General features: G+C 40.4%; 1 protein-coding gene across 1 annotated transcript in view; it reads left to right on the top strand.

Annotated features, from left to right (window-relative positions):
* Adgrb3 (adhesion G protein-coupled receptor B3) overlaps window positions 1-25,566 on the top strand; it is a 718,298-nt gene that overhangs the window by 670,639 nt on the left and 22,093 nt on the right. The window contains exons 26-28 of the mRNA XM_032900877.1: window positions 6,489-6,584; window positions 13,314-13,353; window positions 19,905-20,548. Of these exons, the coding sequence (XP_032756768.1) occupies window positions 6,489-6,584; window positions 13,314-13,353; window positions 19,905-20,548 (780 nt within the window). The remainder of the gene's footprint in view (window positions 1-6,488; window positions 6,585-13,313; window positions 13,354-19,904; window positions 20,549-25,566) is intronic.

Genomic DNA, 25,566 nt, shown 5'->3' with positions numbered 1-25,566 from the left:
GCACACGAAAGGAATGCCGCTACATTTTTCAGACGTGTGTTTGAAAGATCATCTAAAGAAGTTTCCATGGGCCCCAAAGTGGGACATTAAAAAAAAAACTAATTTGAAGGTCAAAAGCATAAAAATTTCAGATAGAAGTTGATAGATCCTCCAGCATTAGGGAAACCCAGTAAAGGGCCATCAGGGCTGGAATCTGAGAATTTACTCAAAACCTTCCTTTTTGTTTGTTTGTTTGTTTCATTTCACTAGGAGAAAATCCAGTAATATTTTTTTTAATGTCAAGCCCTTTGTGTTACTTATGTCAATCGCACAATTGCATAGTATTTATAAAACTGAGACTTATCCATTCATTAATGATTAAATATGAAATAGAACACTATGTTGAAAACTTCTGGGCCGTTGGTTTAAGAGTGAAATAGCAGGTATGACTGCAGATGGAAGATTTAAGAAAACACATAGCACACACACACATAAACACACAAGTCTTCTCCCCCCAGAAATAATAACAAATGAATACGAGGTTAAAACCTGTGTGTTTCTGACTTAAAATGATCCTCTGGGTTCAAAAGAGTTCATGAAGAGTGGCTTGAGGTGACACTGTCTTATTTTTTAAGAGGTGAGGATTTGGTCTAAGCAGTTGAGCGGCTAAATTCGGAGCCTGATCCCAACTGTGCAAGGCTTCCCTATGAGGCTTCTGGGATTTGTAACACGGCCAATGGTGCTCAGTACTCCTCCCCTGCAACTTCTAAATCTGGCATGGACTTTGCACCGTGACTCTCTGCCAGCTCTCTCTGGAGCGAAGACCAATTGAGAAGCCCTCAGCTTGCTGCTGCTGAGAAAATCTGAATGCTGTACCCCACAAGGGAGGAGACAGGAGGAAGACACTCCCCCGCAAACAGCTATGAACTCAGATCTCATCCAGGAGAAAGACTTATTCCTTCCTAGGCACTTTTTTTTCCCAACGTAATATTTTTATTGATTATTTGGGAAATTCGCATCATGCATAATCACTTCCCAGTCCTCTCAGGTCCTTCCCCCTACCCTTGTGGACCCCCTCCCAAAAATGAAGAACATACGGGCTCAAGCACACATGCATTTTGTGTTTCCCATATACTCACTCGAGCATGGTCAAACTCCTGGTAGCCAGCCCTGTCAAGGAAGCTGAGAGCTTCCCCATCTGCATCGCCACCGGAAACCCTCGATTGTGGAGGGCTAGACTTCAGCATCCCTATCATGTCTTTATCACACCATCTTCAATAGTTTCCTTTCCAGGCTGTTACTCTTTTGAGGGGGTGGAGGTGGGGCTAGGAGTTGTCAGGGAACACTTCCACATCCTTCTTTCTCAACTGTGAGTCTCCAGTCATCGATACCACTGCAAAAGGAGCAGCCCCTAGCTGTGGACTGAAACTTAGACACAGCGCTGATAGCTATCACTGTATTCTTTTTTTTTTTCCCACTCGGAGAGGTTTAATGAGAGAATAGAAGAGCAGAAAGGCTGCGGGCCATGGGCACGTGGAGGGGACGGGGGTGGGGAAGGGGGCAAGAGCAGCAAAGAACTAAGAGCAAGAGGGGTAAGAGTATCACTGTATTCTTAAAGTCGTCTCTGTCCCTTTTTCTTTTTCTTTTTTTATTGGATATTTTAAATATTTACATTTCAAATGTTATCCACTTTCCTGGTTCCCCCCCTCTCCCATTCCCCTCCCCCTGCTTCTATGAGGATGTTCCCCCTCCCATCCATCCACTCCCACCTCACCACCCTGGCATTCCCCTACACTGGGGCAACAGCCTTCACAGGACCAAGGGCCTCTCCTCTGCCACCCTCTGCTACATATGCAGCTGGAACCATGGGTTCCTCCCATGTTTACTCTTTGGTGGTGGTTTAGTCCCTAGGAACTTTGGGGGGGATTGGTTGGTTGATATTATTGTTCTTCCTTTGGGGTTACAAACCCCTTCAGCTCCTTCAGCCCGTTCTCTAATTCCTTCATTGGGGTCCACAAGCTCAGTCTGATGGTTAGCTACAAGCACCCTCATCTGTATCAGTAAGACTCTGGCAGAGCCTCTCAGGAGACATCCATATCAGGCTCCTGTCAGCAAGCACTTCTTGGCTTCAGCAATGGTGACTGGGTTTGGTGACTGCATATGGGATGGATCCCCAGGTGGGGCAGTCTCTGGGTGGCCTTTCTTTTGGTCTCTGCTCCATTCTTTGTCCCCGAACTTCCTTTAGACAGGAGCAATTCTCGGTTAAAATTTTGAAACGGATGGATGGCCCCATCCCCCAACCTGGGGCCTTGCCTAACCTCTGGATACAGTCTCTACAGGTTCTTCCTCCCCTTTGTTGGGGTTTCATCCCTTTTGGGTCCTGGGAACCTCTTGCTTTCCTGGCATTTGGGACTTACAGACTATCAGACTCCCTTAAAGTCCCCTAAATATTTTAAAGTTAGTTATATATCTGTTCCTTGCTACCCTCTCTTACTTTCAGGCCTGGCTGATCATTACTTAGAATGACAGACCCATTTTGGAATATTTCAGAGAGAAGACGTTTTATAATCTAGATGCGAAGCGTGACATAATTAATGTTAAATATTTCATTGTTCCCCCACAGTTTCATTTCAAAATTGGGTTTACTAGCTTCCGAAGAGGTTTTGAAATGTTAATTTAACAGTAGCTCAGATTTGTAATGCTAATATCTAATAATAAACTTTAAATAAAACTGTTAAGAAATTAGTTATTCATAAATAGTAAACCAACGATATTTACTGCCCAGTCTTGCCTAGCTTTGTCAATATAACATTGACATAGGAAATTCAGGGGGACTTTAATTTTAGTATGGCATAGAATGACCTATTTTTTTTCTTTTTTCTATTTATTTTTATATTTCTCTAGAACTTAAACTTCAAACAATTCCTATTTTTCATGGGCATAATTCACATTAATTCACCAAGGATAAAACCCTCTGTTTACCTGCTAGAAAATTCAATTATCAAAATGTTTGCACGTGACTGGAACCTTGTCCAGATACTATCTTCCCTTAAGCCCCTCTGTGGCAAGAAGTTGAGCCCTGTGCATCTTGTCTCATCATTTCCTTCCATCGTGTTGAGCAAATATTTAATGCCAATTCATTTAGATAGCCTCAGTGTATTTTCAGATTAAAAAAAAAAGCAAATAAAGCATTTGGAATTTAATGAAATTTCCCCTGGAAATCCTTATGAATGAGAGTTTTCCACTAAAAGTGTCTTAGAATCTAATTCTTTAAAACGTTAAAAATGACCTTAAACACAGTGGAAAATCCGCGTGCTTTTCTTCCTTCCACTTCTCTCAGACTACATCGCCTCATACGGCTGAGGCCACTCTCTAGGGTAGACCTGCCCTTAGCCCACTGTGGCATTCAGAAAATTTTTAGCTGAAGTATTGATTTGTGTGTGTGTGTGTGTGTGTGTGTCCAAGTGCATGTCTTGAAAAAGAAGAGGTTTCTTTCATATCTCTTTCAGTCCACCAGACAGTGATTTAGAAGAGAAATTTACAGAATTTGCTTTTCCATGTTCTAACATCAGCCACAAAATCCATGACAACTGTTTAGTCATGGCTTTGAAATAGAGAACACTTATCGAGGACCAGGGAAATTGATGCTTGATATTGCTACTGTCAATGCACACACACGGCTCTATATCATCTGAAGGAGGCACAATGGTGGACATGGGGACCATTATTCCCACTGCACTGTTTTATATGTTATACATGCTGGTATTTAGAAATAGCTTGGAAGGAAATCTTTGCACCCAAAAGACAATGTTCCTAACATGCTATTTATTTTCCTTCATAAATTGTTCTTTAATTGTTACCTTGTATAAAAAGATTTTTAGCATAGACCTGCTTTTCTGACAATGGCTTATAGAGGGTTTTTTTTTTAGAGAAAACAATTATTAGTTTCCCTAATTCAGACTTATGAATAAGCGAAAAATAACGAGAAGGTGGCAAACACTGAACTCATTGCCAATTTTCTATTGTTATTGTGTCGTTTCATAACCCACAATGACTTCTTGATCTAGAAAGGCATTTCCCACAGATATTGAGGCTGAAAGACTCCAGGGCTTGTCCGCTTCACTGAGAGAAACTGGGTGATTGAGTCCTCCTGTTCATCTGGGTCTTCGGAAAAGGAATCAGAATAGATTTCAGTGCAGCTGGACACGCACTGTGTCGAGCCAAGGAAATTTATCTGGGAACTGATCATTCTTTTGGAAGAATCTGAGAGGAGCAATATTAGCATCATAGAATAGAAGTAATCAAAAGGCACCTGCTCTCAGTCCCACGTCACAGAAGTTGGCTGCACCACAAGGCAGAGAACCCTAGGTGGGGAGAAGGTGTGGGGGTAGATCTCATTATTGGGCTAGCAGGGTAGTCTGTGGTAGTGGCCACTCAGCTCTGTATCCCAGATCCTAATTGCCTTTTCGGGGGGAGCATTGACTCAAAAGTGGGTAGGAGAGGGACAAAAAAATAAGTTAATGGACTCAGGTCTTGTTCCATTCTGTTCTGATTTATTTATGTCTGTTTGTTTCCTGGCCAACGTATCTGTTATACACACCTCACATCCAAACTGAGACAGGAGGTTACAGAGCTGTGCTTTTTCAAAAGAAAAGATCCACACGTGCTTACCTTGCCATCTCTACAATAATGCTTGCATAAAGGGAAAACACAACATCAGCTACATTTTTTTAAGATTTATTTATTTATTTATTTATTTATTTATTTATTATATATAAATACACTGTAGCTGTCCTCAGACATACTAGAAGAGGGCATTGGATCCCTGTGGTTGACGGGATTTGAACTCAGGACCTCTGGAAGAGCAGTCAATGCTCTTAACCACTAAGCCATCTCTCCAACCCTATCAGCCACGTTTTTAATAACAACAGGAGAGATTGTAGTAGATGAGAAGGAGACTATCAAACATATGAGCTCAGACGAAGGATTAAAAAATGACCTGTCCATTGATTTTTGGATAAGTAGCCATCTGTGAACAAATCCATCTAGAACTTATGAGAGACCTAAGGGACCACAGAAAGTGGAGCGTGTGTCCTGATGCTGAAGTGTCATGGGATCATAAAACAATCATTGCTCCTTGCCTCTGTTGAGATTTTGTAGTATGGCAGGTAAGGTAGCATTCTTAGAAGATTCTTGGGCTATGTGCATGTTGAATCCAGAACCTGTTAAGGAAGTGTAACTTATCCAAAGAGACTTGATCTTTCCCAAGTCAATCAACCAGAAATCAAGAGATGCGCTTTCTTTCTGTTCTTTTGCTTCCTGTTCTTATAACTGGAGAGCTAGACTCGAAGGAAGAAAGGAATAACCCTCCCCAAAGTGTCTTATCTGAGTGAGAAAAGGAAAAAAAATCTTAAATCAATTCTACTCAGAAGATCATTGGGTGATTCCATTGTCTGAATATTGAAATCTGTTCTGAATCTCACACAATAGTTAATCCCCATGAACATCACACACATAGTTTATAACAACAGGAGAAGAAACACCCTCAGGTAAAAATGACAAAGAATCACGCCAAACAGCCACCAAAACTAGATAAGATTGATGAGGCTAAGAAGTTCATGCTGACAGGAACTGGATATAGATCTCTCCTGAGAGACACAACCAGAGCATGTCAAATACACAGGCGAATGCTAGCAGCAAACCACTGAACTGAGAACAGGACCCCAGTTGGAGGAATTAGAGAAAGGATTGAAAGAGCTGAAGGGGCTTGCGACCCCAGAAGAACAACAATGCCAACCAACCAGAGCTTCCAGGGACCTAACCACTACCCAAAGACTATATATACATGAACTGACCCATGGCTCCAACTGCAGATGTAGCAGAGGATGGTCTTGTTAGGCACCAGTGGAAGAAGAAGCCCTTGGTCCTGCCAGGGTTGGACCCCCAGTGCAGGGGAAAGTTGGGGGTAGTAAGGGGGAGTAGATGGGGAGGAAACACCCTTCTGGGGGAGGGGAGGGAATAGGGAGCTTATGTACAGAAAACAGGGAAAGGGAATGATGTTTGAAATGTAAATAAAGAAATATATCCAATAAAAAAAAACTGTTTTAAAAAATGGCTATCATGTTCTCTGAAGAGTTTCATATAGATGTCGGCAGAAGAAAAACACGCTGGCCAGAGAGCAAGGCCATGTACACCTGAATTTGTACTAAGAAATAAACAATGTCAGGTATGGTGGTGTAGGCCTTAATCCTAACACTCGGGGAAGCAGATGTGCACATGGATTTCTGTGGACTTGAGGCTTTCCTGATCTATATAACCAGTTCCAGGCTAGCCAGGGATAGATAACGAGGCCCTATCTTAAAAACAAACAAGTAAATGAATATAGGAAAGTGAGTCTTCTACTGTAGCAGCACAGGTAGCATTTTCTCATAAGTGATGTCCAATATGGACAGTGTCTAATTATTATTGAGAAGAAAAGGAAAATTAATGTTTTCTTTTCCTCCACACAGGTTCAGGATGCGTTTAGATGCAGGTTGAGAAACTGCCAGGATCCAATCAATGCTGATTCTTCGAGTTCTTTTCCTAATGGTCATGCTCAAATCATGGTGAGCTTTTATTTCTTTTTTCTGGTTGATAATTAAGTCATGGTTTCTCAAATATATATAAATATATATAAATATTTATAAATATATATTCCTTGTTAATAAAATAGTATAAAATCTTTAGGTCATTAAGACTAATAACTTTGGGAGCTGGAGAGATGACTTAGTGCTTAAAAAAAACGAAATTCCGTTTTCAGCACCTACATCCACAGCTCATGATGATCTGTAACTCTGACTCCAAAGGATTTATTTGATGCCCTTTTCTGACCTCCATGCCTTTCTTCATGCCTGGAGACACACACACACACACACACACACACACACACACACACACACACACACTAAAATAAGCCTTTAAAATAGGTAAAGACTTGGTGCTTCGATGCCCAATGAATGTCCTTCCTGGATTGCCTCTGGGTCAAGGGTCTGCTGTTGGCACTCTTGGGTGTTTAGAATGGTGTCTCATACAATGGTAAAGAGTATTTTCATCTAGTCTAGAATTCAAGATAATGATTTTTACACAGAAGCACCATGGACTTTCACATTGAATTTTTTTTCTGTTTGTTTGTTTTGTTTTCTGTGTGTGTGTGTGTGTGTGTGTGTGTGTGTGTGTGTGTGTGTGTGTGGGTGTGTGTGTTGTGTTTTTTTCTTTCTCTTTATATTAGTTTATAAGAGTTTCATAAAACAGGTTTGATTGTGCTCTCTATCCCAGCTCTGACTTATTTGAATATGAGAGTCCACAAAAGAGCTGCAACTCGGCTTAGTTAAATATGTATAGGTAGGTGACAGCAGGTAATAGTGGTTCCCACATATAACCTAAAGAAGGCACCAGAGAAGTAAAATACAAGGAAAGGGCGCCTTTCCAGGGATAGGTCCAGATTGTACATGAGGCCAGAGTAACACTGGGGTCATGGCTGCTGTAGGCATAATAAGTACACTGCCAAACTTTAAAAATGAGCTCTGATTACAGTCATCATAACAGAAATGGCCTCAGAGACAAAGACAGACACTACCTCAGAGTGAAAGGCTGGAAAACGACTTTCCAAGCAAATGGTCAGAAGAAGCAAGCTGGAGTAGCCATTCTAATATCAGATAAAATCAATTTTCAACTAAAAGTCATCAAAAAAAGATAAGGAAGGACACTTCATATTCATCAAAGGAAAAATCCACCAAGATGAACTCTCAATCCTAAATATCTATGCCCCAAATACAAGGGCACCTACATACATAAAAGAAACCTTACTAAAGCTCAAAACACATTGCACCTCACACAATAATAGTAGGAGATTTCAACACCCCACTCTCATCAATGGACAGATCATGGAAACAGAAATTAAAAGGAGACGTAGACAGACTAAGAGCAGTCATGAGCCAAATGGTCTTAACGGATATTTATAGAACGTTCTACCCTAAAGCAAAAGGATATACGTTCTTCTCAGCTCCTCATGGTACTTTCTCCAAAATTGACCATATAATTGGTCAAAAAACGGGCCTCAACAGGTACAGAAAGATAGAAATAATCCCATGCGTGCTATCGGACCACCACGGCCTAAAACTGGTCTTCAATAACAATAAGGGAAGAATGCCCACATATACGTGGAAATTGAACAATGCTCTACTCAATGATAACCTGGTCAAGGAAGAAATAAAGAAAGAAATTAAAGACTTTTTAGAATTTAATGAAAATGAAGATACAACATACCCAAACTTATGGGACACAATGAAAGCTGCGCTAAGAGGAAAACTCATAGCGCTGAGTGCCTGCAGAAGGAAACAGGAAAAAGCATATGTCAGCAGCTTGACAGCACACCTAAAAGCTCTAGAACAAAAAGAAGCAAATACACCCAGGAGGAGTAGAAGGCAGGAAATAATCAAACTCAGAGCCGAAATCAACCAAGTAGAAACAAAAAGGACCATAGAAAGAATCAACAGAACCAAAAGTTGGTTCTTTGAGAAAATCAACAAGATAGATAAACCCTTAGCCAGATTAACGAGAGGACACAGAGAGTGTGTCCAAATTAACAAAATCAGAAATGAAAAAGGGAGACATAACTACAGATTCAGAGGAAATTCAAAAAATCATCAGATCTTACTATAAAAGCCTATATTCAACAAAACTTGAAAATCTGCAGGAAATGGACAATTTCCTAGACAGATACCAGGTACCGAAGTTAAATCAGGAACAGATAAACCAGATAAACAACCCCATAACTCCTAAGGAAATAGAAGAAGTCATTAAAGGTCTCCCAACCAAAAAGAGCCCAGGTCCAGACGGGTTTAGTGCAGAATTCTATCAGACCTTCATAGAAGACCTCGTACCAATATTATCCAAACTATTCCACAAAATTGAAACAGATGGAGCACTACCGAATTCCTTCTATGAAGCCACAATTACTCTTATACCTAAACCACACAAAGACCCAACAAAAAAAGAGAACTTCAGACCAATTTCCTTTATGAATATCGATGCAAAAATACTCAATAAAATTCTGGCAAACCGAATCCAAGAGCACATCAAAACAATCATCCACCATGATCAAGTAGGCTTCATCCCAGGCATGCAGGGATGGTTCAATATACGGAAAACCATCAACGTGATCCATTATATAAACAAACTGAAAGAACAAAACCACATGATCATTTCATTAGATGCTGAGAAAGCATTTGACAAAATTCAACACCCCATTCATGATAAAAGTCCTGGAAAGAATAGGAATCCAAGGCCCATACCTAAACATAGTAAAAGCCATATACAGCAAACCAGTTGCTAACATTAAACTAAATGGAGAGAAACTTGAAGCAATCCCACTAAAATCAGGGACTAGACAAGGCTGCCCACTCTCTCCCTACTTATTCAATATAGTTCTTGAAGTTCTAGCCAGAGCAATAAGACAACAAAAGGAGGTCAAGGGGATACAGATCGGAAAAGAAGAAGTCAAAATATCACTATTTGCAGATGATATGATAGTATATTTAAGTGATCCCAAAAATTCCACCAGAGAACTACTAAAGCTGATAAACAACTTCAGCAAAGTGGCTGGGTATAAAATTAACTCAAATAAATCAGTAGCCTTCCTCTACACAAAAGAGAAAACAGGCCGAGAAAGAAATTAGGAAATGACACCCTTCATAATAGACCCAAATAATATAAAGTACCTCGGTGTGACTTTAACCAAGCAAGGGAAAGATCTGTACAATAAGAACTTCAAGACTCTGAAGAAAGAAATGGAAGAAGATCTCAGAAGATGGAAAGATCTCCCATGCTCATGGATTGGCAGGATTAATATAGTAAAAATGGCCATTCTACCAAAAGCGATCTACAGATTCAATGCAATCCCCATCAAAATACCAATCCAATTCTTCAAAGAGTTAGACAGAACAATTTGCAAATTCATCTGAATAAAAAAAACCCAGGATAGCTAAAACTATCCTCAACAATAAAAAGGACTTCAGGGGAATCACTATCCCAGATCTCAAGCAGTATTACAGAGCAATAGTGATAAAAACTGCATGGTATTGGTACAGAGACAGACAGATAGACTAATGGAACAGAATTGAAGACCCAGAAATGAACCCACACACCTATGGGCACTTGATTTTTGACAAAGGAGCCAAAACCATCCAATGGAAAAAAGATAGCATTTTCAGCAAATGGTGCTGGTTCAACTGGAGGTCAACATGTAGAAGAATGCAGATCGATCCATGCTTATCACCCTGTACAAAGCTTAAGTCCAAGTGGATCAAGGACCTCCACATCAAACCAGATACACTCAAACTAATAGAAGAAAAACTAGGGAAGCATTTGGAACACATGGGCACTGGAAAAAATTTCCTGAACAAAACACCCATGGCTTATGCTCTAAGATCAAGAATCGACAAATGGGATCTCATAAAACTGCAAAGCTTCTGTAAGGCAAAGGACACTGTGGTTAGGACAAAACGGCAACCAACAGATTGGGAAAAGATCTTTACCAATCCTACAACAGATAGAGGGCTTATATCCAAAATATACAAAGAACTGAAGAAGTTAGACAGCAGGGAGGCAAATAACCCTATTAAAAAATGGGGTTCAGAGCTAAACAGAGAATTCACAGCTGAGGAATGCCGAATGGCTGAGAAACACCTAAAGAAATGTTCAACATCGTTAGTCATAAGGGAAATGCAAATCAAAACAACCCTGAGATTTCACCTCACACCAGTGAGAATGGCTAAGATCAAAAACTCAGGTGACAGCAAATGCTGGCGAGGATTTGGAGAAAGGGGAACACTCCTCCATTGTTGGTGGGGTTGCAGACAGCTACAACCATTCTGGAAATCTGTCTGGAGGTTCCTCAGAAAATTGGACATTGAACTGCCTGAGGATCCAGCTATACCTCTCCTGGGCATATACCCAAACGATGCCCCAACATATAAAAAAGGCACGTGCTCCACTATGTTCATCGCAGCCTTATTTATAATAGCCAGAAGCTGGAAAGAACCCAGATGCCCTTCAACAGAGGAATGGATACAGAAATGTGGTACATCTACACAATGGAATATTACTCAGCTATCAAAAACAATGACTTTGTGAAATTAGAGGCAAATGGTTGAACTGAAACTATCATCCTGAGTGAGCTAACCTAATCACAGAAAGACATACATGGTATGTACTCATTGATAAGTGGCTATTAGCCCAAATGCTTGAATTACCCTAGATGCCTAGAACAAATGAAACTCAAGACGGATGATCAAAATGTGAATGCAGATCGCTCATGAGAGACACAGCCAGAATACAGCAAATACAGAGGCGTATGCCAGCAGGAAACCACTGAACTGAGAACAGGACCCCTGTTGATGGAATCAGAGAAAGAACTGGAAGAGCTTGAAGGAGCTCGAGACCCCATATGTACAGCAATGCCAACCAACCAGAGTTTCCAGGGACTAAGCCACTACCCAAAGACTATACATGGACTGACCCTGGACTCTGACCTCGTAGGTTGCAATGAATATCCTAGTAAGAGCACCAGTGGAAGGGGAAGCCCTGGGTCCTGCTAAGACTGAACCCCTAGTGAACTAGACTGTTGGGGAGAGGGCAGCAATGGGGGGAGGGTTGGGAGGGGAACACCCATAAGGAAGGGGAGGGGGGAGGGGGATGTTTGCCCGGAAACCGGGAAAGGGAATAACATTCGAAATGTATATAAGAAATACTCAAGTTAATAATAAAAAAAAAAAAAAAACCAGAAATGGGAGTTCCTGCACAGGCCTGGGCTGCCAGTGCTGTGAGGCCGAAACAAGAGGGACCCCATCTCTAGAGCACACTCTGAACTGCACAGCATGAACCCATCTCAAAACAAAACAGACTGTCAGCCAACCGAGCAATATCAGCAGAACCAGGACCAAATAGGAATGAGTTTTCTATAGGATAACTGACTTAATACTAGCATTTTTTTTGGACTAGGAAACATAAAAATATGGCTAAGCAATATGTTAGCAGCTAAAGAATGAGAAATAGCAACCAATTCCTTTTTTTAAAAAAAAATCAGATAGCCCTAGGAAATCTCTGTTTAAGGTATTGATGGCGGGCTGACCAGATGATGGGGCAGGTAAACCTCGTGACCTGAATTTGATCCCCGGGACCCATCTTAACTTAGAAGGAGAGAACCGACCCCACAGAGTTTCCCTCTGTCCTCCACAGGTGTGCTGCAGCATGTCTGTCTGTGCATAACAACAACAACAACGATACAATTTAAAATTAATATTAATAAGGACAGGCATCTGATTAACAGAAGTTGCTTGCAACAGGTTAACCTGGTTTTACCATTAAAAAAAGATAAAATGATTTGCTTAAAATGAGAATTTGGGCGAAGATAGAACTAGCATTCAAAGATTCTAGGCCTTACGGAGAGTCACTAATCCCTCAGCTTTAATATGTGATTCTGTAGGATTGTGACGTTAGCAAACCTACGTCATAAAATATTGTGTCACAAGTAACACGCTAAAACTGGAAGCACAAAATGCAAAACTCAAAGACATGTATTTAAGGGTTTTTCTAACAGCGTGCCTTCTGGTTGCTTTATTAAAGTTAGGCTATTGCTTTAAAATTCTGCTCCCGTTGTGTTTTGTTTTTGAAGTACTACTAGAGCTTGAACCCAGACCCTGTGTGGCCTATGCAAACTCAGCGACTGACTTACACCCCCACCCCACATTTTTCTTGAGAGAAGCCCTCATGTAGCTGAAGCTAGCCTCAACATTCAATGGAGGATGACCTTGAACTTATGATTCCCCTTCTTTTCACCAGCCCAAGTGTATGCCACCACTGCCATTTTTTTTTTGCAGTGCTGGGAATTGAACTCAGGGCCTCGGGCATGCTAGGCAAACACTATCCCACCACCTTTAAACCTTTGAGATTGAGCCTGGTCTCAGGGACCTTGATGTCATTCTTGGGCTCAGATAGGCCTTGCATATGTAATCTTCCTAAGCAGTAAGATTTACCACTGGAACCATCAGTCCCAGCTAAAATTCTATCATTTCATATGGGGAATTATGTTACCATATCAGAAAGAAGTCATTTTCCATGGGTTTAGAGACCATTTTGTCTCTAGGAAATTCTGGTTGTTCCCTAAGAATATTCTTTTGCACAAAACAATAAGTAGGACTGGACATACGTCTATAAGCTTCAGATAATTTGAATATTAAAACCATTTGCAATCTTCATTAAATGATGATTTTATGCCTTATTATTTTTTGTTACAGACAGACTTTGAAAAGGATGTAGACATTGCTTGCCGATCAGGTAAGAATACCTGGATATTTAAGATATAATCAATTCGTAGGGATGCGAAACAATGTCGTGGGTTTTAATCTTTTTAAAAAAAAATGCTGTGTTTTGTGCATTCCACTCATGTTGGGACTGGTGGCATCATCCAGTGAGAATCACCCTAACACCAGGGGTCTATATAGAGGGGGGAGAGAGAGGGAACGAACGATGAGAAGAAATAAAGGATGGATTACTGAGAGCACCATAGCAGCAAAAAGCATTAGATGTGCCCTAAACTTCATCTGTATGAATAAGGGCGGTTGTAAGGCAAGTCACTGTGGCATTTCATAAACACACTGTATCATCTGAGTATCCAAAAAGTCGAGATCATTTTGCTCAATCTGAGTGTTATTTTTGTTTTCTGGTGGGTTATTTATTTATTTATGCTTCCGGATTTAACAGCCTCGTATCATCAGTCACTTCTAGTAGCATCTTCTAGGCCTGGTGCTGAAAAGAGCCCCCAATTTGTCAATAAATTTAAATTACAGGGCACACATATCTGCATGGCCATCCAGCTTTCGTCACTGCTGGCTAGTTACTTGTATTGTTGTGGTGAAGATTCAGATCTGATTTATATTGCAGTGTGAGCACCGACGTGTCATCTAAAACCCCTCAGATATTTTATAGGTGCTGTCAAGGAGACCTCTAAGATTATGTCAAAATTATGCTTCTGGTATGTTTTCCCAGGGAAGTGGGGGAAAATAAACTTCTGTGTTTATCTCTGTTAGCTGTCATCTTAAATTCTTTCAGGATAACATCCATCTGAGATTGTACAGCCATTGAGCGTTTGATACAGAATCTTCTCTCTCTATCCAAACTGTCTACAAAGGAGTTAAATGTCATGACGACTATTACAGAACTTGCCGGCTTGGGAAAGACACCTCCCTCCTACCTTCCAGACGCCCCTCTGTGTTGCTTTCAGATTCAACTCAGAGCCATTAAAATCTGTGCAAATGTCAAATCATATTTCTTTCCACAATCACAAGCACATGGGAGACTAATCTTGTATTCTTGAATTCAATCAAAACACTCTAAGCAGGGCATGGTCACAGTCACTGTAAGTTAGCCGCTATGATTTGGCAAACCATAGTGGGCGTGTGAGAGGAGCAGGAATTACCTTGTCCTGTAGGGGAAAAAGACCCAACAAAATGTTGCCACAACATAATCTTGCCGGTGTTTAGTTTCATGAACCTGCCAGTTCAACGATAGCTGGCAAAATAATTCCCCTCGGCTTATCCATCCACTATGATTTACAAGCCATGGCATAAGTTTCCCATTTATAGAATATAATTTGGCTGCGTGGGGAGGCTTGAACATATTTTAGTAGTTAGGTATCTGTTTAATTCCTAATCATCTATCCTCAGGTTAGCCTCCTTGCCTCTCTTCATGTATTCCTTTTTTTAAAAAAAATATTATTACTAATAATCATTCCATTAGTTAACATCTCAAATGATATCCCACTTCCAGGTTATCCCTCCATCAACCCCCCCATCCCACATCTGCCCCCCTCCCCTTTGCCTGTATGAGGGTGCTTCCCCACCCACCCACACTCTCCCACTCCACCACTCCAGCACCCACCCCCTGCACTGGGGCATCAAACCTCCCCAGGACCAAGGACCTCCCCTCCTGTTGCTGGTAGGCAAGGCCATTCTCTGTACATATATATCTGGAGCCATGGATCCCCCCAGGTACACTCCTTAGTTGGTGGACTAGTCTCTGGGAGAACTGGGTGGTCTGGCCAGACTATGTTGTTCTTCCAATAGGGTTGCCATTCCCCTCTGCTCCTCCAGTCCTTCTCCCAGCTCCCTCACCAGGTTCCCTGTGCTCAGTCTGATGGTTGACTCTAAGCATTCACATTTGTATTGGTCAGTTGCCGGCTGAACTTCCCAAGAAACCTCCACACTAGGTTCCTGTCAGCAAGCGTCTCTTAATCATAGCGACAGTGTTGGGTTTGGTGTCTATAGACACCATGGGTCCCCAGGTGGGGCAGTCCCCCGTTGGCCCTTCCTTCAGTCTCTGTTCCATTTTTTGTATCTGTTCTTCCTCTGCACAGGAATAGTTTTGGGTTAAGAACTCTGATGGGTGGGTGGCCCCCTCCCTTGACCAGGGGCCATGCCTATTTACTGGAGATGGTCTCAGCAGGTTCTATCTCCCCCTTCTCTGTGCATTTCGGCTAAAGTCATCCCCATTGGGAGCCTCATGTTCCTTGGTTGCAGTGCCTATCCCCACTTCATCATCCCCCCAATACATATTTTCATTCAATTTCCCGACTCTCGGTACCTCTCTCACATCTCCTCCAACTCCAGTTCCTGATACTGCCCCCCTTATTTCCTCTCCCTCCTCCCTTCCTCCCAGGTCCCCCTCTCCCTCCACCTCCTAGGATTGATCATCCTGTGTCCCCCTCAATGCAGGACTGAAGCATCCATACCCTAGTCTTCCTTCCTTCTATGCTCAATAGAGTCTGTGGGTTGTATCATGGGCATTGTGAACTTTGGGGCTAATATCTACTTATCAGTGAGTGCATACCCAGTGTATTCTTTTGTGTCTACATTACCTCACTCAGGATGATATTTTCTAGTTCCATTATTTGGCTGTGAATTTTATGAAGTTATTGTTTTTAATAGCTGAGTAGTACTCCATTGTGTATCTGTACCACATTTTCTGTATCCATTCTTCAGTTGAGTAACATCTGAGTTGTTTCCAGCTTCTAGCTATTATAAACAAGGCTGCTGTGAACATAGTGGAGCATGTGTCTTTGTTATATTTTGAAGCATATTTTGGGTTTATGCCCAGGAGTGGTATAGCAGGCTCCTCAGGTATTTGCAATTTTCTCAGGAACCACCAGACTGATTTCCAAAGTAATTTTACCTGCTTGCAGTCCCACCAGCAATGGAGGAGTGTTCTTTCTCCACATCCTCGCCAACATCTGCTGTCACCTGCATTTTTGATCTTAGCCATTCTGATTGGTCGTTTTGATTTGCATTTCTCTGATTACTAAGGATGTTGAACAACATTCTTTTATTAAGTGATACCTCAGTTGAGAATTCTCTGTTTAACTCTGTACTCCATTTTTTAATACGGTGATTTGGTTCTCTAGAGTCTACTTTCTTGAGTTCTTTGTATATATTGGATATTAGCCCTCTATCAGATGTAGGGTTGCTAAAGCTCTTTTGCCAATCTGTGAGTTGCTGTTTTGTCTTATTGACAGTATCCTTTGCCTTACAAAAGCTTTGCAATTTTATGAGGTCCCATTTGTCGGTTGTTGATCTTAAATCAAAGCCATTGGTGTTCTCTTCAGGAAAAGTTTCCCTGTACCCAAGTATTCAAGGCTCTTCCCGACTTTCCCTTCTATTAGATTCAGTGTATGTGGTTTTATGTGGAGGTCCTTGATCCACTTGGACTTGAGATTTTTACAAGGAGGAGAGAATTGATCAATTTGCATTCTTCTACATGCTGACTACCAGTTGAACCAGCACCTTTTTTTTGAAAATGTCTTTTTTCCACTGGATGGTTTTGGCTCCTTTGTCAAAGATCAAGTGACCATAGGTGTGTGTGTTCATTTCTGGGTCTTCAATTCTATTCCATTGATCTACCTGCCTGTCTCTGTCCCTATACCATGCAGTTTTTATCACTATTGCTCTGTAATATAGCTTGAGGTCAGGGATGATGATTTCCCCCCAGAAGTCCTTTTATTGTTGAGAAGAGTTTGTGCTGTCCTAGATTTTTTTGTTTCCAAATGAATTTGAGAATTGCTCTAACTCTATGAAGAATTGAGTTGGAATTTTGTTGGAAAGTGCATTGAATCTATAGATTGCTTTAGATAAGATGGCCATCTTTACTATGTTGATCCTGCCAATTTGTGAGCATGGGAGATCTTTCCATCTTTTGAGATCTTCGATTTCTTTCTTTAAAGATTTGAAGTTCTTGTCATATAGAACTTTCACTTGCTTTGTTAGAGTCACACCAAGATATTTTGTATTATTTGTGACTATTGTGAAGGGTCTCCTTTCCCTAATTTCGTTCTCATCCCTTTTGTCCTTTGAGTAGAGGAAGACTACTGATTTGTTAGAGTTAATTTTATATCCATCCACTTTGCTGAAGTTGTTTATCTGCTGTAGGGACTCTCTGGTAGAATTTTTGGGGTCGCTTATGTATACTATCTTATCATCTGCAAATAGTGATATCTTGAGAATCCTTGAGAGGGAAGAATGAGAACGTTTTTGTCTTTTTCTTAACAAGCATTAATATCAAACCAATGTGTCTCAAAGTGTGGTATCCAAACAAGCAGTGTCAGATTTACCAGGCAACTCCTAGAAATGCAATTTTAAAGACCTACCAAGATCTTCTAGGCCAGAAACTGTGGTACTGGAACACAGTAACAAGGGCTGTTAGAAGCCATTCAAATTACTCTGGTGCATAGCAAGGACTGAAAATCTTCATGTCAGACCTTCCCCTCAGAGCTGCTGCTCCCAGCCCATCAGTATGCACAGTGCTGTCTTTTGATAGATTGTTCTGGTTTTCCCAGTCTGTACTGAGGGTTTGGGGGTTAAGTCTTTTAAACACAGACGAGCACTAATGTATTATTCAGAAACAATTTACAACATTTTTATATTTCTATTTTCATTTTGGCCCATGCTCTTTGAGTCCGAGCTTGTCGGCAGCTTTCTTCAGAGTTTTTCCAAGAGATTTCTACGTATGTTGAAATGTACTAAACTTTAAAGTCTCGGTTCAAGGGCTACGAGCAGTCTGTTGTGAACTTGGAAACTGCTTCTGGAGATGCTGGAGTACACATCTGCTTATGCTAGCTATTCACGTTGCTTTCTGTGTCGCTTGGTTTTCACTTTTGTTGTGCCTTTCACAACTTGATTAATTTCTCTCAAAGCTACTGTTTCGACATTGTTGCCATGTGTAGGAGGTTTGCATCCAAGGCTTGTTTACATTTTAAGCAAAGCAAAGAGGCAGGGTGTCTCTCACATACTGTGGATACTGCTTCAGAAAAATAATTACATTTCCCTAATATTTAATATACATAGATCATATTGGAGAAAGATGAGTGTATCTTGCATCCAGATTATGAAGCCAATACTCACTACCAAAGCTTCCTTTGTAGTTTATAATCTATTAATAAAGGTGTGAAAACATCTGTCCATCACTAATATAACACAATAAGTTCTTGTCGTTTGTCTTAAGTTTCAGTGCTATCAATTTTGGATCAATTTTGTGTAAACTTAGGAACTTAAAACTATTCTGAAAATTGGGAAGTGCTTTAAACATTATTTTCATTTCATCTCTTATCAAACTGGTTAACAAACCTCACCCTTTAATGTTTCAAATAATTATTCCCAACAATCGCGAAGTGTGACTGCTCTTTTATTATCTTAAGAAGTTTAGGTTTTAGTTTGTTGTTGTCTTTGCTTTTATACAGTGTAGGTAGCCAAGACTACCGCAGCCTCCCAAATGCTGGGACTACAGACTACCACCGTGCTGGATCTTGAAATAACTTCTTCAAGCATAACCTTTTCTTAATTTTTAGCATATAATAATATAAAATATAAAAATTTACAGCCACATTGTGGATTCATGAAAAAATGAATATTTAACATCATGTATGGTATAGGAAACAGGGGGCAATAGTACAGTGATAAAAAGCAGCATCTCTAAAGGAAGCAGGTACTGTATGAGGGGTCCATGCTTTGGAATACTTTAAAAGCTACATTTCCTCATAGTTGCAGAATGTATTCATAATTTGCTGTTTTTCAGTTTCTGTGCTAATTCACAATTATGAATATATTTTCAAAATTTGAACAATAATAGGCAAAATTCAGCCTGTCTGAAAACTTTTCATGCTTCAAAGCAAAATGTTCTGTAGTTAGCTACACATGGTGAAATGTTCTACTATAGTTGCTTTGATTTGTGGGCAAAGTGGCCATCCTGCCCCAGTTCTGTTTTGGGACAGGGTCTCACTATGTGGTGTTAGCTACCCTGGAACTCACTATGTAGAGCGGGTTCATCTTGAACTCACAGAGATCTGTCTCTGTCTCCCAATTGCTGGGATTAATGTCATCTGTCACTACACCCAGCTCTCAAAAAGCTCTTTTAATGAACAAAACTTCTAGAAAAGTTCAGAAGAAAGGCCTCTAAAAAGTAGCAAATTAGTGTGAACAAAATCTATATTTTTTATGAAAATGCTTTGAATAGACGGGTGAAGAAATCTTCTCTGGTAATCTACCCTTTCCCTGAAAATTAATGCAGAACTCTTTACGGGACAGAGCATTGAAATTTTTAGAAAACCAGCTAATTAGCTTTCAGATATGCTTTATCTATGGTCTACTCATGATCTATGGTACCATCAGAGCATCAGTAACAATTCAGTAATCTGGATCATGAACAAAGGAGTGTTAACAAATTGTTAAAAGGTTACTTTTCTTTTCCTTTGGGAGAGTGTTTAGTAGGAAGATAAATAATATCATGTAATGATAAAAAATTAAAGACTTGCCTTTTATTAACTACCATGTTCCAATTTTCAGTGCTTCATAAGGATATCGGCCCCTGCCGAGCAGCAACCATAACAGGAACACTCTCCAGGATCTCTCTAAATGATGATGAGGAAGAGAAGGGAACTAACCCTGAAGGGCTAAGCTACTCAACATTGCCTGGGAATGTCATTTCCAAAGTCATCATCCAGCAGCCCACAGCCCTGCACATGCCCATGAGTATGAATGAGTTGAGCAATCCGTGTCTGAAAAAGGAGAACACTGAACTGAGGAGAACTGTGTACTTATGCACGGATGACAATTTGAGAGGGGCTGATATGGACATCGTCCACCCTCAAGAACGAATGATGGAGAGTGACTATATTGTGATGCCCAGAAGTTCTGTTAGCACCCAGCCATCGATGAAAGAGGAAAGCAAAATGAATATTGGCATGGAAACCTTGCCGCATGAAAGGCTATTACACTACAAAGTAAATCCTGAATTCAATATGAATCCCCCCGTCATGGACCAGTTTAATATGAACTTAGATCAGCATCTTGCGCCCCAGGAACATATGCAGAATTTACCCTTTGAGCCTCGAACAGCTGTGAAGAATTTCATGGCCTCCGAGTTGGATGATAACGCAGGACTGTCAAGAAGTGAAACTGGATCAACGATATCAATGAGTTCTCTGGAGGTGAGTCAGAAGAGGTTTACTAGTTCCTTGATATTTGAAGGACAGGCAGGCTGATCCATATGCTTTCAGTATTAGAGAAGATCCGTTTAGTTTTGACAGAGTTTCTAATGTTTCATATTAAGATTCTGTACAGGAAATTTTTCTACTAGGACACTGAAATCTGCTGGTTCACGATGTTATTAAAAGGATCACAGTGTGTTTAAAGTGATAGCAATCAATCCTTGTCCTCTCATAATGGGACTCACGTGGACCATTTATAGAGAAAATAGAGAAGATCCTCTTGAGGTTTCACTGATATGACAGGACATTGTAAAATATAAAATAATAACTTGATCACGTTACAGATCCAAGGCTAGATCTAAATCTTCTTTTATAAGGCCATCTGTTAATATGAAGTTGGAATGTTTCTGTGGGTTGTACTACTACACTGATTCTAAACTTATTATTATTATGTTACATCAATATTTCAGAATGTTTTGTTCTTAATCCTATAGAGTAGTGACCATTAAAAGTATTGGTCTTCAACAATTAAGTACTCAAACTATATATTCTAAGTATACTAAGACGCAAGACCAAGAGGCAGACAACAGCCTTTGTCCTTACTAACATAAGGCAATCAGCAGTAAACAATGCAAACTACCCTCATCTTTTTTCATCTCAATGAAGTAGAGAATTACTAACAATTATCATCCTCATTCCTACTGTAATAGGATTACAGAAGTAGGTATCAAAAAGTATATCTGATTTTCTATTGCCATATTTCATTGCCCTAGTACTATTTTGTGTGTATCCTATATGTCAAAGTCTTGCTATAAACCCTCTACTAATCTACTAAGAAATATAGTCTCTATAAAAAAAAACCTACATGTATTCTTATTTATCTTATTTATTATATATACTTTCAATTGTGTTAATGTATTATATTATATATGTATATTACATAAGTCACCATAGTAATTGGTCATATGGCCTTTCCATCAGAGTTATTCTGATAATGTACAAACATAATCAAAGGCAATGGCTCCTGCATATTTTTCAAAGCTGTGCCTTTCACTCTGTTCAAATCAAAATGGATGATGAAATCAACATCATTTATATGTTATTTTAACCATAAAAATCACGTGGCCTGCATCGGATGAAAGATCTGCATTTCAGTGACCTAGAAATCCCAAAGCTTATATTTTGAAGAGGAAATTCAGAATTCAGAATAAAACTGAGTTCCCCATTCATTCTTTAATTTAATAGTTGGGAAACAACTGATAGAGAATACATACATCCACAATAGAGCGAATAATCAAAATTAGCATTTTTATAGAATTTTCCATTAGCAGATTCTCAAATCACCTTAAAAGCATGAATTAATTAGTCTTCCCAACACTTAGATAAGTTGCTATAATCTCCAAGTAAAAGCATCTGTTCAAGGAGCCAATATCTAAGTGATAAACGCATCTAAGGCTCTGACCCCTCTGAATGAAACAAGAGGTTAACTATGTAGGAACGTGTATCTTGGAAGACTGGTACAGTAGGAGATGACAAGTCGTTGCCTGGTCTATTCATGGCTAGAATGTGAAGATGGCCCATGAACTCAGGCATTTTCCTCCAAAAGAGATGACAAGATAAACGATGGGAGGTAAACTCTGCTAGTTGATAGCACAGAATCCAGTGGTCATGAGAAAACTGCATGCAAGACACAAGTTGAGGTACAAAAGAGAAGAAAGCCAAAGAGACCTGAGTGGGTGAGTGGAGGGGGGTGGAAGCTTTTATTCAAGGAAGCAAGAAGCAACAAAGAGAGGGGGAGGCTCCCAACTGCCGCAGTTGTGCCAGCAGAAAAGACCGCAGGGCTCCATGGGAGTGTGCTCTGCTAACCCCCAATTATTGGGTGTGAATGCTTAAGACATGCACGGAGTCCCTTGGCACAAAAGAGTATCCAGATTTTCCCTATGCCAATTATTGCACTCTGTCTTTATTTCTGTTACACAGTGCTGCTCTAACTGTGTTTGTCCCCAGAATGAACCAGTTAAGCAATTCTAAAAAAAATTTTAGAATTTGAGTTTTCATAAGTGATCCAGACCAAGATGTCCTGTAACGACTTAAGATGAAGATAACATCGCCTTCAGCACTTCGAATACCCACCTTCAGATAACAAAAGCTATCAGATGCATGATGTAGATAGAAGAAGAAAGAAGGATAAATGATAACCAGGGTGTATCATGACCGTAAGCATGATCCTAGGTTTAAACTTTAGAATGCAGTTCTTTTGATTTACTGTCTAAAAGTATAAGTTCATTATTGCTTATAAAAAGACAAGTCATTTCTCAACATGGAAGGGATGCTACACCCATAAGTTCCCAGCACCTGTGGTTGCCCACACAAGACCTTATGAGAGCAAGCCAGTCAGCATTTTAACATGGAAGGGCTCATAAATCCTGAACTATAACCGAGGTGCTATTGACAGTCGATGGCTTCTAGAAGAAGGAGAGTCTGTTTTCTTTAAGGATGTACCACCTTGTCATTTGACCCTGGGCCAGTGGCTGGTCCCACCCTCAGGAGTTTATGGATAGCACAAATTAGTCTCCATGGGCTATTAAGAGAGAGAAGAGGATATGATGTTGAGAAGGAGTGAAGACTGAGGACCTGGGAGGAGCTAGAGAGAGACGTGGAGGATGATTATGATCAATACATTTTATGAATGTCTCAGAGAATAATTGAAATGTTATGTATTTTGAAAGGGCAGGTCAGCATGACTTCAGGATTGTAGAGCTTCCTGTTGGTTTATTTTTCTGAAAATTTACATGTGTATTATTGTCGGTCCATGTTGACCAGCATTTGCATGAGTCTGAAACACTGATATCCATGGAACAGCTTGTGCCTGTGTATGTTCTGCATCTGTTTGGTCATGACCCATTCTTTATCCCCTTTCTCCGATCACTGAGGGTTAGCATGGGTTATGTGTCACTGATTTCTGACCGGATTCAGCCAGCATGAAGCATTGGCCAGAGGGAAACCGAGGAGAGCTCTAGTCTTTATTTTTGCTCTTGCCATTGTCAGTCCCATGCACTTTCTGCTTCTACCAGATGCCCCACTCCTGAGATAAAGTCCCATTGTCATAATCCTTCGTCTGTCCATTCTAAGGGTCCCTGGACTTCTTCCGTTAATCCATTGGTCACCCAATGATTCCCTGTGTGGCTTCTCAGCTTGCCTATCACGTAAGGAACATGTTGTCCTGATATAAAGCGGGAGTGACTACTGTTGTGCTTCTGCCAAGTCTTGTCTGAGTGCCGCTTATCAACAAGACATTTTCAAAATGGAAAAAAATACTTTATATAATATACAGAAAGTTTTGGTACTCCGCTCCTCTGAGGGCTTACATACATAAAAGTATCTCCCTATCTGGATAGGACCAGCTAAGTCTCACTGCCTTTGTAAGTAAGTGGAAAGATACCTTTATAGGTTTTCCTCTGGATACAGAATACAGAGGACTCAGCGTAATGCTTCCCAAAAGTAAAATATTTTAGTAACGATGATGTCACTGCGTAGGCGCCTCCCTCGTGACTGGCGTGAGGATCGAATTACATGAAAAGCTTTTGAAGATTGTAAGGAGTACTTCAGCTGTAAGGCTGCGTTATGATTACTTCATTAGTATCATACTCTGAATGTCTTTGAAGAAGCTTGAAGACTGCTAAATCAATAGTCAGGAATTAACCCAAAATGTTATGGCCTCACTTAGGAACCGGGAGGCACTGTCACAAGCAGAAAACATCTAAAACTGACCACATGCAGAAACCACATTTCATTTTTTTTTACATGTAATATATATTTTCTCATGTCGCCCTGGTAAAAGGCAAACTTTCCCATCTTTATTGGTTTGTTTTTGTTCCTGGATTAGGGAATCTTATCTTTTATGCAGGCATACTACAAACAAAATTAGCTCGAATAAAAGCCATTTCGGATAATTAATTATTCCCAGACTCCATTGCCACAGCTATTTTTAATGGATTTGTTATCAAAGCTTTCTTCCCTGTGAGGGAGTCCATTGCTCATCCCGTAATAGAAACTTTTAATGGTATGCATATTGCCATTCATTAGTCAGTGGAATTCATTACTTGCTGTGAATCTTCTAGTGTCTTGTCCAGTTTAATTTTCGGTGACACAAATAATGACATCGTCCCTCTGAGAAATTATTCATTATTTTACAAGAGTGGCATGTGAAGCCCCTCTGGGCACATAGGCACTAAGTGGTTCTTTCAGTAGCCTGAGACCATGGTGCATTTTCTCATTTCTAAATCATCTTAAAGAATTTCTCCCTTCAGTAAAAGGAATGGCTTCCTCATAAATTGTTTTGATTCTCTTAACTGCCAACCTGCCCACTTGGAGTGGTTTTCTTTAGTGTATACTTAGGTCAGGTGGTTATTCGAATCTCCCGGGTTATTCTTTAAAGCAGTGACAATAGAACAAAAGTCACATTGGTTTGAATTCTGGGGCTGTCATAGTACACTCCTTCAAACAGACACCAATAACTGTTGGGACTGCAAACTATTGTGATAGATCCTCTGTCAAATGTTAGAGCTATCATCTAATTAAGAAGGGGCTAGATGATGAGGAGGTATCAGTGGCCAAGAGGGGACAGGCAGAGAGACCTTTTAGAGATCAAATAGGCAACTCACGTGTGGATTTAATATGGAAGACGAGGGATGCACACAAAGGAGGGACAGTTCTAAGCCTCAGCCTTGGCGGATGGGTTATTAACATTGTCAGTGATGAGAAAGGCCACGTAAAAAAGGGATATTTGCATATTGAAAGGTGGCATTAAAGCCTAAGGGATAAGCCATGTAATCCAGGAAACCATATAGGATGGAGCAGATCTCAGCAGCTCCACATTTAGAAAGAAGGGGCCTAGGAAACAGGCAGCAAAAGAGATTTCAAAAGGAGCCGCAGCGAATCAAAGAAGGGAGAGGAGGGGCGAGGCAAAGCCAGCGCTGACGAGTGCTTTAATGAGGAAGTGATTAACTTTCTACAGC

Source organism: Rattus rattus, chromosome 4 (genome assembly GCF_011064425.1).
Source record: "Rattus rattus isolate New Zealand chromosome 4, Rrattus_CSIRO_v1, whole genome shotgun sequence".
Lineage (NCBI taxonomy): Eukaryota > Metazoa > Chordata > Mammalia > Rodentia > Muridae > Rattus > Rattus rattus.
Note: the sequence above shows the minus strand (reverse complement) of the source record. Positions and strands in the feature narration are given on the sequence as shown.